At 55.3% G+C, this 20,397-nt stretch overlaps 6 protein-coding genes across 6 annotated transcripts; 3 read left to right on the top strand and 3 right to left on the bottom strand.

Annotated features, from left to right (window-relative positions):
• Positions 1–876: 876 nt before the first annotated feature.
• MYCTH_2305231 (uncharacterized protein) lies at positions 877–3,846 on the bottom strand. Its single transcript, XM_003663321.1, has 9 exons — positions 3,667–3,846; positions 2,564–3,583; positions 2,383–2,514; positions 2,223–2,324; positions 2,050–2,159; positions 1,851–1,986; positions 1,501–1,793; positions 1,287–1,443; positions 877–1,212 (listed from the first exon to the last, which is right to left on the bottom strand). The coding sequence occupies exons 1-9, from the start codon at positions 3,715–3,717 to the stop codon at positions 955–957; spliced, it is 2,259 nt and encodes a 752-aa protein (XP_003663369.1). The 5' UTR covers positions 3,718–3,846; the 3' UTR covers positions 877–954.
• Positions 3,847–4,158: 312 nt separating this feature from the next.
• Positions 4,159–5,938, top strand: MYCTH_2305224 (uncharacterized protein). Its single transcript, XM_003663320.1, has 4 exons — positions 4,159–4,536; positions 4,588–4,925; positions 4,984–5,294; positions 5,366–5,938. Exons 1-4 carry the CDS (start codon positions 4,241–4,243, stop codon positions 5,729–5,731), a joined length of 1,311 nt encoding a protein of 436 aa, XP_003663368.1. The 5' UTR covers positions 4,159–4,240; the 3' UTR covers positions 5,732–5,938.
• Positions 5,939–7,361: 1,423 nt separating this feature from the next.
• On the top strand, positions 7,362–10,031 carry MYCTH_2118584 (uncharacterized protein; the record flags this gene model as incomplete). Its single annotated transcript, XM_003663319.1, has 9 exons — positions 7,362–7,874; positions 7,931–8,104; positions 8,158–8,412; positions 8,512–9,018; positions 9,071–9,192; positions 9,433–9,505; positions 9,632–9,654; positions 9,729–9,817; positions 9,883–10,031. The coding sequence occupies 9 exons, from the start codon at positions 7,362–7,364 to the stop codon at positions 10,029–10,031; spliced, it is 1,905 nt and encodes a 634-aa protein (XP_003663367.1).
• Positions 10,032–10,697: 666 nt separating this feature from the next.
• Positions 10,698–13,914, bottom strand: MYCTH_2305218 (uncharacterized protein). Its single transcript, XM_003663318.1, has one exon. The coding sequence runs from the start codon at positions 13,721–13,723 to the stop codon at positions 10,775–10,777; it is 2,949 nt and encodes a 982-aa protein (XP_003663366.1). The 5' UTR covers positions 13,724–13,914; the 3' UTR covers positions 10,698–10,774.
• Positions 13,915–15,005: 1,091 nt separating this feature from the next.
• Positions 15,006–17,065, top strand: MYCTH_67060 (xylulose kinase-like protein; the record flags this gene model as incomplete). Its single annotated transcript, XM_003663317.1, has 3 exons — positions 15,006–15,060; positions 15,138–15,583; positions 15,687–17,065. The coding sequence occupies 3 exons, from the start codon at positions 15,006–15,008 to the stop codon at positions 16,923–16,925; spliced, it is 1,740 nt and encodes a 579-aa protein (XP_003663365.1). The 3' UTR covers positions 16,926–17,065.
• Positions 17,066–18,587: 1,522 nt separating this feature from the next.
• Positions 18,588–19,086, bottom strand: MYCTH_2127147 (uncharacterized protein; the record flags this gene model as incomplete). The annotated part of the gene is made up of 2 exons (XM_003663316.1): positions 18,588–18,626; positions 18,793–19,086. The coding sequence occupies 2 exons, from the start codon at positions 19,084–19,086 to the stop codon at positions 18,588–18,590; spliced, it is 333 nt and encodes a 110-aa protein (XP_003663364.1).
• Positions 19,087–20,397: the final 1,311 nt, after the last annotated feature.

Here is a 20,397-nt window from a genome sequence, read left to right as displayed (position 1 = left end):
TCTTATAGCGAAACTAGGTTACACACAAGCAGCTGCTCACTGCCGACTGCGGTGCACATCACTAGGCCAGGATACGTCAATTGACCAGCACAGTTAGTTTGCTAGCACAGTACTCCGTATATAGCACAAAAACAAAGCAGAAGTCGACCGCGGCCGGCTGGCCTCGTTGATGCAATTTCTATTACCTCGGAGACGAGACGAGACAGGGCCGTTCCAGATTCCCAGCCAGTTCGAGATAATACTTCGCATAGAAGTCCCGTTGTCCGATTGAGAACACAGAGCGTTGCGGTGTCAGGGCTGCCTCTACCTCTACCACGCAATGGAAAGAGAATTGGAGGCAGCAAGACGCTAAAACCGCCCGCATCTTCCCGCCCGAGCATACTAACAATCGAACCTCCAAAAGCATGGCAAAAGTGGAACAGCATCCTGTGGAGACATGCCTGGATAGACAGCAGGGCTCACTCGAAAATTGAACACAAGAGCTCGCATAAGGATGCTCCTTCAGCTTGTCTACCGCCTGCTCATTAGAAGCAACGTCGCCCAAGGGACGACCCTAAAAGCTGGCCCCACTTGGGGGCGTTCATTCTCATTCCCAACTCGTGCTTTGACGCGCCCAGAGACCTCTGTCGCAGCGAAGTGAGGCCCATGACTTACACCTAGTAGGCCATCGTTGTTAACCGCTGCATGTCCGCAGCGCGTTCCCGCCTCAGCCGTTTCAAAGGGGACTTGGGCAGTCTCGGGCTGCTGGGCACGTCCTTCGGCGTCATCCCCGAAGAGGCAAGGCAAGTCGTCCATCACCTCAAGCCAAAGCGCGACCCGAAGTTAGAGAGCGGCGCAGTCCGGCTTGGGTTCTCAACCGTTTGAGTTATCCTAGCAAACAATCGCATGCAGTCAGACGCTGTTGCCTCCTCGACATCCCGTTGACATGACCAAAAGTGATAACGATGCATGGGCTTACTTCTCCAGCAGGATAGGCGCGTTCGCGGCGTCTACCCGGCCATACTTCTTGTTGCGAATCGAAATGTCGTAGAACTCCTCGTGGTTCTCGGACTGCATCAGCGCCACCGTCTGCTGCAGCTCGTCCAGGTTCTGCTCCAGCATGAAGGCGTTATCCAGCTTGCTGACGAAGTCGGTCAGGTACTGCACATCGAGCGCCATGGCCGCTACGCCGTTGGGGTTGATCTTCTTGACGTCTGGGGAGAGAGGGAGGGCCTAGGTGATTGAGGCCGGTTAATCCTCATCGCCAAGAGACGGAGGTTGTGGAGCAGGAAGGGGCCTCCTCTTACCAGGATCTTGTTGGCTGCGTGGCTGAGAGCGTCAAAGTAAATGAGCTCCTTGATCTCGCGGGGCAGTCCCAGAAGGGTGGACGACATGTTGTTCTCGAGAAACCGAGTCAAAGTCATCATGTAGCTGCTAGGCTGGGTAGGTTTTGTTGTTGCAGTCCTGATCCGGCGCTGTTAGTGAAATTACCCGGCTGGCTACGAGGGCGTAGACACTTGCCAATCGTAGTCGGAGGTGTCCACGAGATCGTCAATCTTAGAGTTGACGAGCTCGAAGATGCGTTTTTCTGCGGTTTTTCTGTGGTTCCTAAACAGCTCCGTTGCCTTCAGAGTCACTGGGCCCCCAGCCGATGTAGATGACCGGCCATGGATTAGAAGCTTTTCGAGCTTTTGGCAGGCAACCTCGAAATACTCGAGGTTGGTCAGAATCTGCACAATCTGGCCCAGATACTGAGAGTTCAGTTGCTCCACCAGGCTTTGGCACACGATGTCGGTGAGAAGTTCGTCCAGTGCCTAGCCGTCGAGTTAGACGCGAACTATGATCGACAAATGATGCGGCCATTGTAGTACCTCTCTAAGAGTCTCGTCCACGATGTTCGTGTGATCAAAGTTTTCCCGAGTAAAATCCCGGAACTGCTGCTCAAACTCCCCGATGGCTATACAGCAGTAAGGGTACATCTTGGAGAAGGGAAGGACAGTAGGAAACCTGCAGCGGTATTAGCCATTAAAGCCGGTCAGACACGATCCGCCTCCAATCAGATGTACGTACGTGACCTCTTCAGGAGGCATCTCATCGCCAAAGAGGGTTGCCACGTAGAAATTGTCGTACTCCTCGCGAGTCCTGATGTTCATGGGCATGTAATCGTCCGTTGAGACGATCTTGCATGTTTGTCAGCTGCTGCAGTTGCTACGACCAAGTGTCTCCTGAATCCACCGGCTCACCTCTTGAAAGACTGAGCCGAATCGTCGCTGCAGCAAGTCGGCATATCTGTGGAACAGGACAAGTTGAAAGTTATTCACCACGGAGGCGGAATAGCCCCAGCCCTGGCCGCATGATTGTGAGTGGCGGGGAAAACGCACATCCCACGGCAGGAAGCCTCACCTCCATCGTCTGAATAAACAAGGCAATGTCTTCCTTGACCTTTAGCAGCAAATCCGCATTGCTTACGCCCTCTAATGACTTGGACGTGATTCGGATGATGGCCTGGCACATCGAGTCCCAGAGTTCGTCAACCTACCAATGTCAGTGGCTACCGAAGCGCATTTTCCCGATGGGAGCCTACATCGAGTGTTGAGCGAGCCAAAGGCGCGCGCTGCAAGGTGGCCTTCTCAATGATCGCGAACCCGGCAACGGATTCCAGCAAAGTTTTGAGAGCGTCGTCGTCATCATCATTCTCGGAGAAGAGGTTCTCAGAGGCGGGCATGATCAACTCCTTCTGCTGCCGCCTAGTAGCCGCATATTCGGCACGGAACCGGTCAATCTGTCCGAGCGCTTCGTGTATGTGCACCGCTTCGTGCAACGGGGTAAAGTCAACCGTGATCTCCTCGTTATTAAGGACATCGAACTCATCGTTTTCATCGAAGACCAGCTCGATGGCTGAGTTCAGCTTGAAGCGGCTCAACAATTCGTTGCCCTCTATTCGCCCTTTTTGCCTGGCCCTCCGCTCCTGTGTGTGGAAGAAGGCCACCTCGCCCAAGAACTGTGACGACTCCCGGACGAAGAACAACCACGTGTTCAGATCCGACATGACTGCCTCCGAAATCACTTTCTGTGAGGCGGGGATCGACTTTTGGATCATGTCGGCCAGCTTGTACTGGGTCGCGAATCTGTTCTGGATGATGGGCACTAGGTACTCGTTCTGAAGGTCCTCCAGGGACTTGAGGGCAGCATAATACTTCTTCTTGCGGATGAGTTCATGCGCACTGTTGACAGCGTGCAAGATCTTGAGGGATTCCTCGAGGGCGTTCGACACATCGGTGATGTTCTGGCGAACCCCCCGCGTGTTGACGAGGGCCTGCTTCTGCTCAGCGAGTTTCTCGGTGCTTGCTTGGATCGACTGATTGAGGTCCAGGATCTCGGAGGTCAGCGCCACGGTGCCCTCGCGCACTTTCTGTAGCTGGTTGACAGAATTCAGGAACTCCTCGTGCTTGGTCAGGCCAATGCGCTCGATGTCGCTCTCGCGCTCGTCGGCGTACTGGGATAGGCTCTGCACGAGCGAACCAATGCGGCTGCTTGTCGTAGCATCTTTGAGAACGGGTATCAGTTGGTCTAGGAACTCGGAGTCGGAAGGCGCCAGGATAATCTGCAAGATTGGTAAATGCTAAGTAAATGTGCAGAGAGCACAGGGCCTCTATGGGCGTTTCTTCATGGCGGCAACTAACGAACCTGAGCGACAGCCGAGTCATAGTCATCCCACGTTTGGGCTTTCCTCGGCATTTTGGATGGAGCGCATCAGCGCAACGGTCGCTGCATAGTACGCGGACCCTAAACACCGTGACGAGTTGGCGTTCATCCACCGAGCGTGCCCCTCCGCAAGCTGTTTGGGAGTTGGTCCTGATGCGCGACTGCGTGCTGCCAGGGTTAAAGCACCCCGAGGCGCTGCTGGTCTGTGCGCCAGTTCAGGGTTAACTACCAGAATGCCAAGCTCTTGCTGTAAACGTCACTTACTATGTAATCCATATACTTCGCACAAAGCACTGGCACGCTTACCTTACCTACACATACTACGGAGTATGGTAGGGAGCCAGAGTTTCACCCCCTGCACAGGTACCGACAGGGATCTCTCGGAAAAACCTCTTGTGCCTCTAGTGTACCACCAGTTTTTCCTGCCTGCGCCTGCGCTGCGCCCGCCTGTCAGGCCCCCTGTTGATACCCAGACAGGGGGTCAAACTTACCCATCATACCTCGTACATGCATTGCTTCATCTGGTTTGTTTCAACTCTCATTGAAGCTACTGAAAATGGTGACGACAAGGCTCCGATCGACCGCCGTCAAAGTGGTGCAGAGCCATCTATCTCCGATGCTTAATTCGTTCCTACGGTCCTTTCGCCCTGTGTGGCAGCCTCTCGAATTTCCCACCGAAAACATCACCCTGGTTGCACCACACCAGAAGATTGAAGAAGAGACCATTCCAGACTATCTCGCGGCTCGCTACTACCCTGTCCGTATTGGAGACGTCATTCATAATCGCTACCAAGTCGTAGGCAAGCTGGGCTATGGCACTACTTCAACCGTGTGGCTTGCTCGGGACCTGAGGTGAGTCCGTTCTCCCGACTTTGGTTCCGCCTATTGTTCAACACCCTCTAGTGGCCGTCGGCACGTCGCTCTGAAGCTGTTTATCCTCACCTCATCACTGGGGGAGCACCTAGATGACGAGATCAACATTTATCATCGCATAGCCGACGCGGCTACGCGCGGCCATCCCGGCCGAATTGCCGTCCGCCCGCTTCTTGACTCTTTTGATGTGAAGGGCCCGGACGGGCAGCATCGATGCCTCGTACATCCGCCACTCTGGGACAGCGTGCTCGCGCTACTCCATCGAAATCCCGCGCAAAGACTACCGACGCTGGTTCTTGCCGCCGTTCTCAAGTATCTCTTCCGAGCACTGGACTTCCTACACACGGAGTGCCACATTGTGCATACAGGTAGGCACATGCAGATAACGTACGATAGCTGGTTTTTGAAGCTGGCTGACCCCTTCAGACATCAAAGCCGATAATATCATGTTCGGGATAGGGGCTACCGATCCGGTGTTTACCACGTTTGAGCAGCACGAACTCAACAGCCCGTCGCCTAGGAAGGAAGTAGATGGACGGTTTATCTACTTGACCCGCGAGCTCGCTGTGCCCCAAAACCTGGCGAATCCGGTACTATGCGACTTCGGCTCCGCCGTGCTGTTGGACGACGGCCGGGAGCACCGCGAAGACGTTCAGCCGGACGCATACCGCGCACCCGAGGTTATCCTCGAGGCGCCGTGGACATACAGTATTGATATCTGGAACGTAGGGTGTATGGTAAGTACCTGGCCATGATTGGATGATTCGCTACGGCTGAATGTTAACGGTTTACGCAAACACAACACTAGATTTGGCATGTGTTCGAGGGTGGCCACCTGTTCAGCGGCCGCGATCCTGAGCACGCGGCATACCGGAGCCGCGCGCACCTTGCCGAGATGGTTGCGCTGCTCGGCCCGCCACCGCCAGGCCTGCTAGCGCGGGGCAACCGCAGCAGCCAGTTCTTCTCGAGCACGGGCGAGTTTTGCGCCGGGATTCCATTGCCCGCCGCACGGTCGCTTGAGGACAGGGAGACGACGCTTAGGGGAGAGCAAGAGGACAGGGCGTCCTTCCTGCGCCTCATGCGCAAGATGCTGCAGTGGGAGCCAGAAAAACGCAGCTCGGCGAAGGAGTTGATGGAGGACGAGTGGCTCCGTAAGCACACAGGAGGAAAATGACGGAATCTGTGCTCAATTTTGCCATGGGCCGAGGCCGCTCAGCCGGAGTTAAGCCTGCTGCATTCAAGCGTGCGATATTCGTTTTCAACTGAATCGCCTTCCCAGGCTGTGAAACAGCGGAAAGCGCCTGTACCCAGTCCATTTTTGCCAGAATCAAGGGCTTGATTGACGACACAGTGCGAGCCTCACGCAGCCCTGACGGTGCCGGCAACTAGCTTCCCCAGGCTCAATCTGGGGAAGCGACAGGGGTGGCCATTTGCCTTGTCCTGAGGGTTCGAGATGCAGGACGTGTGGAAAACGGCTGGTTCCCGATCGTGGAGCCTTGAGACCCCCTGCCAGTCCTCGCGACAGCGTTCAACCAATCATTATGCGCCTCAATCACCATCGCCGCAGACCCGCAATCCCTATCATGCCTCTCCCCGGGACATGCATTACAGAGTATAGTTACTAGGTTGGTACGGAGTACATACCTCGTAGAGATCGAGGTACTAATTCAGGAGTCCAGATGGCTTGGCATGCCTGTGTTGACGTTACCTCCCCTTTTCCTTTTGGATTTGCACATGGAAGTCGGAAGGTTTACTCAACAACATTGAATGACGGCTTCACATTGCAAACAATGAGGGATGCTTTGCATCTTGAAGTCCTTACTAAGTACCAAGTGTTTCAGTTTCTTTTCTCATGGCGACGGTTCGTCAGACTATCGTGAACGCTTAAATTCAAAGACTGAAAGACGCCCTGGGGTCAATAACTTGAAAAACATCCTCCCCGCTTAGCTGTCCGAGCCATACATGGCGCCAATAGAGTTTTGACCACACTGGCCTGGCTCACGACTTCTGTACGGCTGTTATTACAGCCTTGAATTGTAGTCTCATTCCTTCACTCCCGCATTCGAGCTCGATTACTACGTAACCGAGCTTGCTCTGACTCCCGACTGTCCCTGTCTTCAGTGTCCTGCTTTTCACTGCTAAGGAGAACTATGTGACGCCCGCTGCTGCAGTTGCCGAGACTAAGTCTGGCATCTTGACTGGGCAATCATAGAGTCTACCAGAACCTTTTTTTCAGCCGCATGACATCGTCGTCTCGGCGATGGCCTGATCGTGAGCTCAGGCTCAAACCCTAATAATGGAAGGAGCAATTCATTCGAAAGAGCCCACGTTTTTCTGAAATGCGTTGAACAAAATCCCTTCCCTGTGTTTGATTTCAACCTTCCAGTTCCGGTCTTCCCAAGAAGAGGAGACTTCAGCCTTTCGGATCTGCTTGATCATCGAAATCATTGCGGCTGCTCAAGAGACCCAGTCCTACCTTCTACATATACTTGTTTCGAATCTCGAGGATTCGTCGATCTCTCTTCTTCTACGTTCCTTCCAAATCCAGGCGCTGTCAACGCGTCGAACCTCTGGAAGTCTTGGAACTGCTCCGACCTCACCTTCCGCAAATCTCCTTTTGATTGCCCATCGGTGTTCTCTTTCCCCCATCACAAGTCCGGGTGCGGAAATTACCCTCATCCCCTTCTTCTCTCGCCAGGTCCTACCTGATACCATTCAGCATCACCGTCAACTTCCCCATCTCCTCAGACCGCAAGCGCCGCCGAGAAGGCACACAGCGATTCAGCGTCACGGCGATTATCACCATGGCGCATATGCGGGACGCTTCGCTCAACCCGTCCTCTCCCCACTCGTCGAGTGCCGGTGCCGACTCATACAAACACGAAAACACACCTGACACTAGACTCACCGTATTCTCTCCCGATGACAATTTAGCCCGGCCCAATAAGCCGTTAACCGCCGCTAGCCTCGATGGCTCCTCCAGCCACGTTGTTCAGTACCATGCCAACACTCCCAAGGGCTTCAGCAGCACCACGGCTGCTGCTGAAAAGGACCCCTTCATTTCGAACACGGCAGCCAAGGCTCAGCACAAGCTGTCGCCGACCGCATTGGTGTTCCGGCCTGTCTCGGCTCCTCTGGTGGCCCATGGATCCCTGAACATGCGGAGCGGCACGGGTCCTGCCATGGGTGCCAATCGCCAGCTCCTAGCCCCTCAGCCTACAGCCAAGTTCAGTTCCGAGATGGGCATCTCTCGCTATCTGGTCATATACTCGCCTTCCCATCCCGTCTCCGTGACTGATGTCGAAGGCTATCTTGCGGTGAGCTCTAACAACCTGAACCCCGCTTGAATGCATGATACTGACCGTGTGTACAGCAGCTGGAGCGATTCGGGTTGCCGTTCCAAGGCAAACGCCACGCAGTTGCAGCCGAAGGCAGGGTATTCCTTTATCTTCCCAACGTGCGTGATGCCCGCAACACCCTTGAAAATGTTCAGCTTGGGTCCCCCAATTGGTGCGCCAAGTATATTGTTGCGGCTGAGTTCTATAAGGCATGTATCTTCGTGGTTGGGATGCTTTCTCCTCTTGCTGACCAGGATCCCAGGTTTGTAACTCATCAGCCCAGGTCAGTCCGATTTGCGACGGCAAGGTACAGATTACCGCATATGACCAAGGCGTCAACTTCGGCGCTGTTTATGTTGAGACGGTTGTCCATACCTTTCTTGACACTCAAGGCGAAGTATTTGCGCTCCTGAGTCAGAGTGCGGCCAACAACCACACTTTCCGGGGTGTGGTCGAGTTTTCGGACGCCGACGTCGCCATCTCCGTCGTCGACAAGTTCAACCGAACCACGCTGGGTGTAAGCTTACCATGGTTTGTTATTTGAAACACCCTGACTCTTTTTTCTAACCAACCGTAGGGTGTCCATTTGATCTTGACAATCTGTCGACCGGATGAGGCAGCACAGATGTTTCGACCACTTGAGAATAACAGCCGCCCGTTTGGTGCTTCGAGAGGGGAGATGATTCTCTCGGAGGGGGCCCAGCAGCCTACTGGGCTTTTTACCTCAGGCCGTCTCAGTCATTCGACTGCTGGAATTCACAAGTCTCAGCAGTTTGCCATGTATCCAGTCGTCTGCAACAGCTTTCAGTCTCCCGGACCGAATCGGTTTATGCTCGATCAAACTCCGACACGCGGCCAGGGTGTTTCTCACCTTGCGCCTATGACGCCCATCTCCGGAGGTATGCCTATGATGGCACCTCTGTTCAATACGACTCCCCCCGATACACCCATGGCAATTCGTAGCGAGTTCACCAGCCCCAGGAGCATCCAACCTTATGCGCGCCTGGACGGCCGCCGTCATGGCGCCATGCGGGCCAACAGGTCACACAATTTCAACAACGCCGGCCATCACAACCACGTTGATGTCAATCGAATTCGGGACGGCGTCGACGTCCGAACCACTGTACGTTTATAAAAATAGCATTGTTTCATGTTATGTTAGCTTACAAAGATAGATCATGCTTCGGAACATCCCCAACAAGGTCGACCAAGTAATGTTGAAGCGCATCATCGACGAGTCGAGCTGGGGCAAGTACGACTTCATGTATCTGCGTATCGATTTTGCCAACGACTGCAAGTAAGTTTTGACGGTTTCCTCATGTTGGTGTGATCGAACTGACGAGGCCCCTATAGCGTTGGCTATGCGTTTATCAATTTCGTAGACGTAAGTCTCCTCTCCCTCCCAGCCACCCCCTGGCATCCGGAAACGGCGTCGCTGACCATCGACTAGCCGTTGGATATAATCGATGTATGTTACAGCCATATCAACCCTTGTTCCGTCTCATTCCCAGAACCGTTACCTCTAACTCTGGAATAGTTCGTCAATGCGCGGGGTAATCAGCGCTGGAACTGCTTCAAGAGTGACAAGGTCGCCGAGATCTCCTATGCTAGTAGGTTTTTTTTTTTTTCCACCCCGGTGTCTTTGTGAAGCCAGAACTGATGTTGACACATTCAACAAGCCATCCAAGGAAAGGATTGCCTTGTCCAAAAGTTCCGCAACAGTTCCGTCATGTTAGAGGCTCCTCATTACCGGCCCAAGGTATATACCCTTGTTGGTTACACCAAGCAGCATGACTGACAGCTTTAGCTCTATTACACCGTCAATGGTCCCAGACCTGAGTTGGCTGGTCAGGAGGAACCCTTCCCGGAGCCGGACAACCTCTCCAAAATGAGGCGCAGTTGCGAGAATGCTGAGCATATCGGTAAGTGCAAACGCTCCTGGCCGGGTTTGGTGTCCCGTATCGACTAATCATGCAAACCGCTACAGGCCTCTTCACTCCAAACGCCGGCCAGCATTTCCGCGAAGAGCAGCGTCGCCGTCGTTCCCAGTACGACCGCGGCACTAGGCTTGCAGCCCTCGAGGAGTATGACTATGCTGTTCGCGCCCAGCAACATGGTCTCTTCAACCAGAAGTAAATTGGTTGGAGACGCCGTGGTGAAGCGAGAACCTTGCCCATCTCGCTAAGAATTGGTGAAATCACCACGGCAACAAATATTCGACCCCATGGAGTCGCGCTGGGCTTTACTTCCTTTGCTATTTTCGAGAAGTCGACGGAGGTGAATGCCATTTGTATTGCAAGTCCGTTGCTGTCTTCGAGATGCACCTTCTTGACAAATACGTTCAGATCTTGGGCCGGACAAAAAAAAGAATATCTCGTCGCATTGTTACTTCGCTCGGTTCACTACGCGAGCCGCTGTCGACGAAGTTGGTGAAAGGGGGGGAGAATTGGAGGAAAAGGGGAATGCAAATGGGAGAAAGCGGGACGACGTCTGGGTTTGGACTATGGGGTTCTTGAAGCCTTGGTAGTCTAGGAAAGGTCGTCCCATACCGCAGAATCTCGTTTTTGAGCAGCCAGATAGAGGCCATGGGCCATGGATGGTCCGTACTGCCGTCCTGCATTATTAGGTATTCCGGAAACACCTAGCTTTTGGCCTCTTAGTTAGCATAACCTTTCAGCTAGCACAATAGTTCACCTGTTACTTGCATGGTGCTCCCCTTTGGTCATGATACCGTAGTGCTTTGGGACCTAGAGCTCTGTTCAATCGTGGAAGAATGGGAAACCCGAGGCACAGGGAATGGGACTGCAAGTTAGGGCGTTGGATGCATTAACACGCCTTTCTCATAATGCTCATTACATCTATATGCTGAGCTGCTCTGGTCAACTCGGATCTTCGGGTAACGCTGGCAATGGCTTCCTAAGTCCGCCGTTCGGCTGTGACGATGCGGAGTGTGACGATGCGGAGCGCGCCCTCAAAAGCGCGGGACTCACTCGACACCCTCCTTTCTCCTCCTCCTCCTCCTCCTCCTCCCCCTCATCATCATCATCATCATCATCACCTTGTTGCTCTTTCCCTTTCGATATGGAAGAGGCAGCATCATCTCGCTGCAGCAGGCCGGGGTCGGATCTGATGGAGGCGACCTCGGCCTCTCCGCCTGACGACGGCGTCTGTTGCGCCTGCGCTGTCGACGCTGCTGCTTGTGCGGATGGTCCCGCTGCTGCTGCTGCTGCTGCTGCTGCTGCTGGCGTTGTTGTTGGCGTTGTTACGTGGCGTCGGAACTGACGTGACGCTGTGCCGCCTTCGCCGCCAGCCTCATCTCCCTCTTCTCCTTCTTCGCCTTCTCCTTCTGCTCCTTCCTCCTGGTTGCCGGAGTAGTAGTAGGATGGCCGGGCGCTGCGGTTGGGGTGGGTCGCTGGAGTGCTTTCTCTACTGTATTCGGATGGCGGGGTCAGCGGGAGGGACTTGTCCTTGTAGGAGGTTGTGGTTGGGTAGGTTTGGCGCTGAAAGGCCGAGGTGGTAGGTGTGGCGGCGGCGGCGGCGGCGGCGGCGGCTGCTCCGCCGGTTTGTTGGCCTTGCAGGGGCGGCGATCCCGGCATGGACATGCCTGAGAACGAGTCGGAGTGGGCGTGGCCGTAGCGGCGGTAGCCGGTCGGGCTTGACGCCCAGGGCGGGGGGAAGGGCGCGCTGTCCAGGGCGGCGAGACCACCGCGGCTGCTGAAGATGACGAGAACGAGGCAGGAGAGGAGGAGGACGCTCTGTAGAATGGCCATGCGCTTCTGGAACACGACCTCGTCGGCGAGGACGTTTAGGCGCGAGGTGAGGGCGACAATTTCTCGCTGTGATTGCTCGCGCTGGGTCTCGAGAGCCAGCACGGTGCTCTGCCATATCTGGTCGTATTGGGTGCGCACGTTGTGTAGTTCAGAGAGCACAGTCTTGTTGAGAGTATCGAGGAAGGAGTCGACCCGTGTTATCTGCTTACGTTCCATCTTGAGTAGAACTTCCTGCAGGAAGCGTGACTGCTCTTCGATGTATTGCAGTGAGAGGGAGGTATTAGACTCGAGGAGTTGGAGGCGCTTCGTGATGGCTTTGAAGAAGGATTCTTGCACGGTCGGAGAGGCGGATGCCGAAGAGGCGGAACTGGTCTTATTGCGTGGGGTGGTCGGGGTGGCAGATGAGGTGTTATCCGTAGCGTTCGTTCTGCTGTCGGATTGTCTTTGGCCCGTGCTACTCACTGTGCCGTTATTGCTGGCTTGCGATGGTGTCGAATAAACCCCGGAAGAAGCACTGCCTGCCGACTGCCTGTGGGAAGCGGACGCCTCCGCAGAACCAACGGGCTCGGCCGGCGAGGAATTGCTCGCCTGGATCCGCTCATCGACGGTTCGCGCAGCTGATGGACGCGGGGTCGCTGAGTCGGACGCAGCGGCGGGTTCCTTCGGAAGGCCATTCAACCCAGAGTCGATTGGTGTGGGTTCGGCGGCTGTCGGCGACGGCAACTCGCAGACTTGGAGAGAGAAGTTGCCTTGAAAGAGGGGGGACCAAGGGGTAAGACCCGTCTCCGTGGAAGGGGTTCGAGGCGCGGCCTTCTCCTCGTCAGCCACCGACGACGTGTTGTCGCTGCCCGCTGGCTTCTGCACTTGCTGGGTCTCTGCAGTTGATCCCGGAGGTGGCTCGATTTGCTCGGGTTCGTCGTCATGGCTCGGCTCTTTCCAAGTATCCAACATGCGCGTGCCGTGGACACGAAGTAATGATATTGGGCAGTAGAACTCGTTGCCCCAGTGGCTCAGAAACTCGATGCGGATGTACTTGGTGTAGATCTGAGGATGCTCGATCAAGAATGCTTGCATGTCTCGCGAGTTGCGAGCCTCGAATGTGCCCAGCTCCACCCACTTGTCCATCTTCACGGGGTAGCGATCACTGACGCTGACCCTGAACTTGCGGATCATGCTGGAGAAGAACTCAAAGTTGGCCAGGACGACGGTGTCGACGAGAATGTCGTCGCTGAGCTCGACAATGACGAACTTGTTCTTGGCGCGGCACTCCAAGAGCATGTACGAGTCCTTGTTTTCGACCAGGATGGCTTTGGCATTCTTCGCACCCGGGCTCGTCTTAAGGACGGTCGCGCCGGCGTCGAAGGACGAGTACGAAAACCTCTCCTTGCAGGTTTTGCCGGCATCCTTGCTCCGGTAGTACTGCGTCTTCCCGTCGTCGTAGAGAACCTGTTCTTCCTTCACCACCTCCTTGGCCTTGGGCGTGGCCTTGTCCGTGGACGATGCGATCTCCGACACCTTCTCGGCGAGGGCATCGAATTCGAGCGAGATCTCGCCCTCCTCCCCAAAACTGTAGACATCACCGCTCTGCATGCTGGGGTCTCGCTCCCTGTGCTCGCGCTGCCTGTGCGACCTGATGTTGGCGGGATCCTGTCCCGACTTGCGCAACATCATCTCCTTCCACTCCTCGAACGACATGAAAGAGCTGGCCGCCAGCTCCTCCTGGGTGTCTTGGGCCTGGCCCTGCGCGGTGCCATGATCCGGGTCTGTGGCGGGGCTTTCGCCGACCGCCGTGGCGGTGGCCGTAATGGTAGCATGGCTCGTCGATTCGTCGGTGGCGGCCGGGGAGGGGCTTGTCCAAGATGTGCGCAAACACTGCTGCGGCAGCGAGTGGGTGATGTAGTTGATGGTTCTTGACTCGCACACCTCGTCTGTGGCAGCCGGAGCGGCTGTCGCGGCCGTTTCGGAGCCCGCTCTGGAGCCATGAACGCCGAGCGCGTGGAGTCCCAGCAGCACTAACGCCGGCGCGAATGTCTTTAGGCAATCTGCTGGTGCGCGCATGCTTTTCTCAGTTTGTTGCCCGGGGTCTCGGCGTGTCCATGGCGCTGTCGCTGAAAGAAGCGATAAGTCGTGGGAGGGTACGCGCTTTCGTTGTTCTTTTTCGGTCGGTTGGGTTTCCGTCCGAATGTTGGGTCAAATCCTCTGTGTCGTTTGTTGGCGGTGGATGCGGGCGCCCCTGACCACAGGAGAAGGCCTGTAATAAGGTGCTGCAGCCGCAACTGCACCTGCAAGCTGGCAAAGTCTTCTGACTCGGGCATCCGTCATTGCGCGGCAGCAAGAATAGGCAAGGGTCCAGGCGCCTGCAGGGACTAAGACCTGGGTTAGGGTCGCCCACGGCTTCGAGCAAGGACCAGGGAAGAAATACTCGGTACAAATTACTCCGTACAACGGTGCCTTCACCTTAAAGCGACACAGTTCACCACAAGCTGCAAATCGTATGTACCTACAAAACCTGCTATGTACTGTAACTATGCTGTAATCCGTACTTTCTCTAGGCACAGACCTATGAAATACATCAAGGACTTCGTTGAGGTACTCTGTACCTCGAAATCCAGGCACCGTCACAACAACCACCAATCTTGTATGTACATACCAGAATTGCTCGACCCGCGCGCGATCGAAACTTGAACTCACCAAGCAAACAACGGGGGTCCTCCAAATCATCCACTTGTCAAACACCGAGGGCCTTTTTTTCCTCCCCTTATTAATCTGTCCGAATCCGGAGCCAGAGAAGATCCGAGAGCGAGGCCGGAAAATGCACAATGTGAAGCTACCCGACACTAACGTACACTACCTTAGTGGTACAGAGTACATACATCCAAGGCAGAAGTCTTCAGAAGCGCGCCTATCGCCTACAAACTCCCGCAGGACTGGAACCTTCTCTGCGAGACGCCAAGTCGGCATTGGTCGAGACCACCAATTCGATATCAGGCTAAATGCCACCGCACGAGGCTGCTCGAGTGTTGAAGCGTGGGGCTACCTTTGCCCCACCATTAAATTCGTATGTATGTACCTGGATTGATCGTCTTGTTAATGACGAAGGTTTGCCCCACGTCCGTTAATAGAGGGGCATTGAGGTGCCCCAGCTTACCCGCATCTTGCGAGGGATCACTTTCTGAGCTTCCACCAACTATCTCGTTTACATTCGTCCTCTTCTAAAAGTCGTGATCCTGGGTTGTAGAATCACTGACCATCTCGACCTCGCCGGAGGCACTTTGAACCAGTCAATAAGAACTACAGGAAGCTCGACTCATCTTCGTCTCGAACCAAGCACATAATCACAATGAGTGACGGACCCCTCTACCTGGGGCTCGACCTTTCGACCCAGCAGCTCAAGGGTGCGCCTCACAAGGACCGACACCGAAACCCTCGGAACGAGACTAGACACATTGCTGACACCGGCCCTTACTTGCAGCCATCGTTGTCCAGTCCGACCTCACTGTCGTCTCGGACGCGAAAGTCGACTTCGACCAGGACTTTGGAGCCAAGTACAAGATCAAGAAGGGCGTGCTTCTCAACGAAGATGAGGGGGAGGTGTTTGCCCCCGTGGCCATGTGGCTCGAGTCCCTCGACCTGGTCCTGCAGCGCCTACAGGAGAAGAAGACGCCCTTGAACCGGATCCGGGGAATCAGCGGCTCTTGCCAGCAGCACGGCAGCGTCTACTGGAGCCGCCAGGCCGACGCCCTCCTCGGCGGTCTGAAGCCGGACAAGCCGCTGGTGGATCAGCTACAGGATGCCTTCTCGCACCCGTACGCCCCCAACTGGCAGGACCACAGCACGCAGCAGGAGTGTGACCAGTTCGATGCCAGGCTGGGGTCAGCACAGAGGTTGGCTGAGGTTACGGGGAGTGCTGCGCATCATGTGAGTTAACACCGACAGAAACCAGTCATGCAAAGAAGGCGAAGAGGGGGGTGGGGTGGGGAAGAGCGAGAAACGAGACAGCTGACAAAAACCTCGCGGGCAGCGCTTCACCGGCACTCAAATACTGCGCCTCCGTAAAAAGCTCCCTGACATGTACGCCAACACGTCCCGCATCTCCCTCGTCTCCTCATTCCTCGCCTCGCTCTTCCTCGGCGCCGTCGCGCCCATGGATATCAGCGACGCCTGCGGCATGAACCTCTGGGACATCGCGGCCAACAACTGGAGCGAGCCGCTCCTCGAACTAACAGCCGGCGCCGATGGCGTGGCCGAGCTGCGCAGCAAGCTGGGCGAGGTCCGCCTGGACGGCGGCGGCAGCATGGGCCGCATCAGCGGCTACTTCACCTCCAAGTACGGCTTCAGCCCCAACTGCGAGGTCGCGCCCTTCACGGGTGACAACCCGGCGACCATCCTGGCGCTCCCGCTCCGGCCGCTGGACGCCATCGTCAGCCTTGGCACCAGCACCACCTTCCTCATGAGCACTCCCGTCTACAAGCCGGACCCGAGCTACCACTTCTTCAACCACCCGACCACGCCCGGCCAGTACATGTTCATGCTCTGCTACAAGAACGGCGGGCTAGCCCGCGAGAAGGTGCGCGACGCCCTACCGAAGCCCGCCCCGGGGGAGGAGAAGGAGGAGGAGGAGGAAGGGAAGGACACGTGGGCGACCTTCAACAAGCACGCCCTGGCCACCCCGCCGCTCGATGTCAAGTCGCCCTCGGACCGCGCCAAGCTGGGCCTGTACTTTTACCTCCCCGAGATCGTCCCCAACATCCGCGCCGGCACCTGGCGGTACACGTGCGACGCGCGCGACGGCGGCGACCTGCGGGAGGAGGCGGCGCCGTGGCCCGCCGAGACGGACCCGCGCGTCATTGTCGAGTCGCAGGCGCTCTCGATGCGCCTGCGCAGCCAGAAGCTCGTGCACAGCCCGGACGCCCGGCTGCCGGCGCAGCCGCGCCGTATCTACCTCGTCGGCGGCGGCTCCCTGAACCCGGCCATCGCGCGCATCATCGGCGACGTCCTGGGCGGCGCCGACGGCGTGTACAAGCTCGACGTCGGAGGCAACGCCTGCGCTCTTGGCGGCGCCTACAAGGCCGTCTGGGCCTTTGAGCGCGCCGAGGGTGAGACCTTTGACGACCTGATCGGGAAGAGGTGGAAGGAGGAGGGCGCCATCAAGAAGGTCGCTGATGGATACCAGGAGGGCGTGTTTGAGAAGTACGGGAAGGTGCTGGGGGCGTTTGAACAGATGGAGGAGAGGATCCTAAAGGTGGCGAGGAACCAGTGAAGCGAGACGGGGCAGCAGCAGAAGAAGAAGAAGGAGGAGCTGGTGGAAGATAATGGCGAGCACCCGGGAGATGAGATGAACTGCAAGATGCATCTAGATATCTGTAATGCTCAGCAATCACCAACCGCTCGTCTGAGTCGGATTCCGTTGGGGTACACAGAGACACTGTGCCCATCGTGCAAGCGACACCTTGCTCCAAAATAAGTCGGGAGATCGATTCTGGCAGATGCCAACCTGAAGAGAGTGAACTTGTCTGCCCACCTATTCGTGCACAAAGGCAGGGCAAGCTGGACCTCGGGCTGGCCGGTGTCATACTATGACACCTAGACTGCATCGTTTTCCGGGCTTGTAGCGCTTCAATTAGCTAGCTAGCACCTGAGCTTTTTCCGGGACGGTCTGGCGAGCTTTGCGAGTACTTCCGTTTCACTGCGAGTGTTGGCTGTGATTCCTTGAATGTGTGCTGTTGTCGCCGGCTGACCGTTTAAAGAAAGTAAAGCTGCCTGCCGTGTTGATCGACCGCCAGCATCTCAGACCGCTGGGGGAAAGGCGGCTTTCAGCGGAAAGCACCGCCAATCCACGGCTTCGTTGTCCAGTGCGTGTGGTACGCCTTCGTGAACGTACTCTTGATGTGAAGGAACAACGTCGTAATGGGACTGCGATACACTGGCAGCCAGATCTCGGAGACGTATCCGAATTAGTCTCGTCGAGCTGCTCCATCGTATTCAGTGCTAAGAAAGGTCCAACTGAGGAAGCGGATTGTCATCACGTATGACACGGTAGAGGCAGTCACGCCGAAATATGAATTTCCGGTACAAACTCTCCAAGACTACCGTGAGGGCCAACGCAGAGGTTGGGGGGGCATTCATGCTTGGCCCGTTGCTTCTGGGAATTTGTTTCCGGTACCCTCAACGGCCGGCGTACCAGACTGGCGACTAGAACCGACGTTAGACAGAGTATCTTACAAAAATTGGATTCTAAACGTCAGTATCGTAGGCAGGCGCCTTTCAGATTAGATCAAGTTACTTTTGCCATCATCGACAATTGAGCGACGGAGACCCCAGAGCCGGAGCTCGGTTTCGCCGACGCCATGTTCCGGTCTCCAGCGGATTGATATTGCTCACTGGGATCATCACAGGCAGGGATATAGGACAAAGAAAAACCAGGGGGCTTGCCTTTAGATGAATACTAGGTGATAGTTTGAAGGTGATTGCTCAAGCGTCACGCGATGCGATGGTGGGTGGCTCTGACACCGATTTGGACCCTCTGAGGGAGTTGGGTTGTGGTTTGCAACACTGCGTTCCAGAACTACAAGGATGCCTTCGTGCTCAAAAAACTCCGTACACAGTTCCTATGTAGTTAATTACGTTACGGAGTTCTCCGCAACTCGTCCAACGCCCCTTTCGCCACTCAGGATGTGTACGGATAGTTAAGTGGGGCGTACGTTTCATCAACTATGCCTAATTGGGTCGTGAACGAACGGCGGATACATCTTACGGATACGTATTGTACATACATACTGTTACATACCTGGGATATACACTATATGGACTTTCGAAGTAACTCCAAGAAGCCTAACAACACGATATAGATGCTTAAAAATCCAAGCAGCCATTTCTGAGCATTCGTAGTGTCGAATCCAAACTTAAAGACACGTTGGCCATACTATCTCCTGTAGAATCTCCTCAACCTCCTTTCGCGGTCCTATGTGGAGGCGTTAGCTAAGCACCCTCTGATATGTCTTCCCTGTGACAGAACTTGTCGCAGAACTATGGCCGCGAGCATCCTCCACACTTTAAGGGGACTATCCTTGTATACCGGCTTGTCGTTCCACAGCTGTCTGTCTGGCGGAGCTAGTTTCCGGGCTTACATCAGTGCAAAGGCGTTTCGCGTGGTCACCGAGAGCCACTGGCTCGTAAGAGAAGCGAGGAAGGGGGTGAGTGCAGGCTTGGCTTGCGGCAACTTGGTCGCGGCAAGTGCGAGGTGTGCGAGGTGTGCCGGGCTGGTAACTGTCCAGAGAGGCGAGAAGACGCTTCTGGCCTGGACCGTGGAAGCCAGCGTCCGAAATGGGCACCGCGTGCGTCTCAAAGCACCGAATTTCGGAACAAAGCTGGCGAATACGGTCGAGGTTGCTAGTGCTGATCTTCGGATCGGTGCCCGTCATAAGTGCAGCTAGATTAAATAACTCTTATTTAGTACTATTCCCACGACTTGGCGGTGGCAACGATAGCAGCACAATGCTTGTTGATGAGTTTCTCGGCCAGGACTTAGCGCTGAGTTATGCGCGGGATGGGCTAAAACGAGCTACCATTGGAGGCATTGTTTCTATCGTCCTTGACCTTGCGATCCCTGCTAAGCCAGAACAGGACATCACGCTCAGGTCCATTGTCCCGGTGGTATCCGTGACCAGCTCTCTTGCGATATAACGACCGTTATCGTCTCCGAACAGGGTTGAAGAATGCAAGATTCTGCCGTACACAATGGGAGATGACGAGAACGCAGAACTCACCGTCTTCTCTGCGGCCCATATTAGATTGTCTTTGCCGGCTGGAAATCGAAATCTGGGAGGGTGTTTATTGCCTGAGCTTTGAGAGATACATGGCGTCTCGTCGAATCGACCCTTGAGTTGATGACCGCTAGTGTCAGTGATGCACGATGACAAAAGATTCGGGCCAATCGTGAATTAGAGTGATGGGTCCTTGGAAAAGAGGGACCCGGAGCTTTTGAGGCAGAAGCGTAAGGCAAGGCAGGTGGGAGACAAACTTTCCTTCCACTTGCGCCATCTTTCCGCCATGCAAGGCGGGAAGTAGCTGGGACTGGAAGAACAAGCGCGCCTAGATTCAGTTTCCCGAAGTAGCTGAAGGTCGGTAGGTAGGTAGGTAGGTACCTAGGTAGGCAGGTATGTACGATGTGGAATGGGTTGCAGCACCCGGAGTCTAATTGTCGGTACCGTATGTATGTACAATACAATTGTCAGTAATACGCCGCCCTTGCCCCCACAGCCGCTATCCAATGGTATTTGAACAAGTACGTACACCTACACAACGAATGAAGCGGAGCTTTTCTTGCGTCTAGCTGCCTGCACTTAGAGCATCGTCTCAGCTTTTCAAAGACGAGGTGCAAACTGGACTTCAGGGATCCAGACCTTCAAGAAGTAAGCAGAGTTCATGTGTCATAGAAGGGTCTCCGTTTCTGCAAATTTAAGGTTGGGCTGCCGTTGTTCGACATTGGGCCAGATTATTTTCAGGCTGTGCCATGACACAGCAGCAAAGCTGACGAAACCGACGTCTAAAGACGGCAGTGTATTGGGGGCCTTCTTCTATGCTCGAACAAACCAATACCTGTCAATCCATCAATGCTCAACTACGATTTCCTGCATTCCCGGCCAAACATGGCTGCTGATGTCCGTCAGAGTTCCTTATTCACTCTTGTCACCGTTTGTTGTTCCATTCCGTCACGTCTCTAGGCCAAGTGT

This window comes from Thermothelomyces thermophilus, chromosome 3 (assembly GCF_000226095.1).
Source record: "Thermothelomyces thermophilus ATCC 42464 chromosome 3, complete sequence".
NCBI classification, from domain to species: Eukaryota; Fungi; Ascomycota; class Sordariomycetes; order Sordariales; family Chaetomiaceae; genus Thermothelomyces; species Thermothelomyces thermophilus.
Note: the sequence above shows the minus strand (reverse complement) of the source record. Positions and strands in the feature narration are given on the sequence as shown.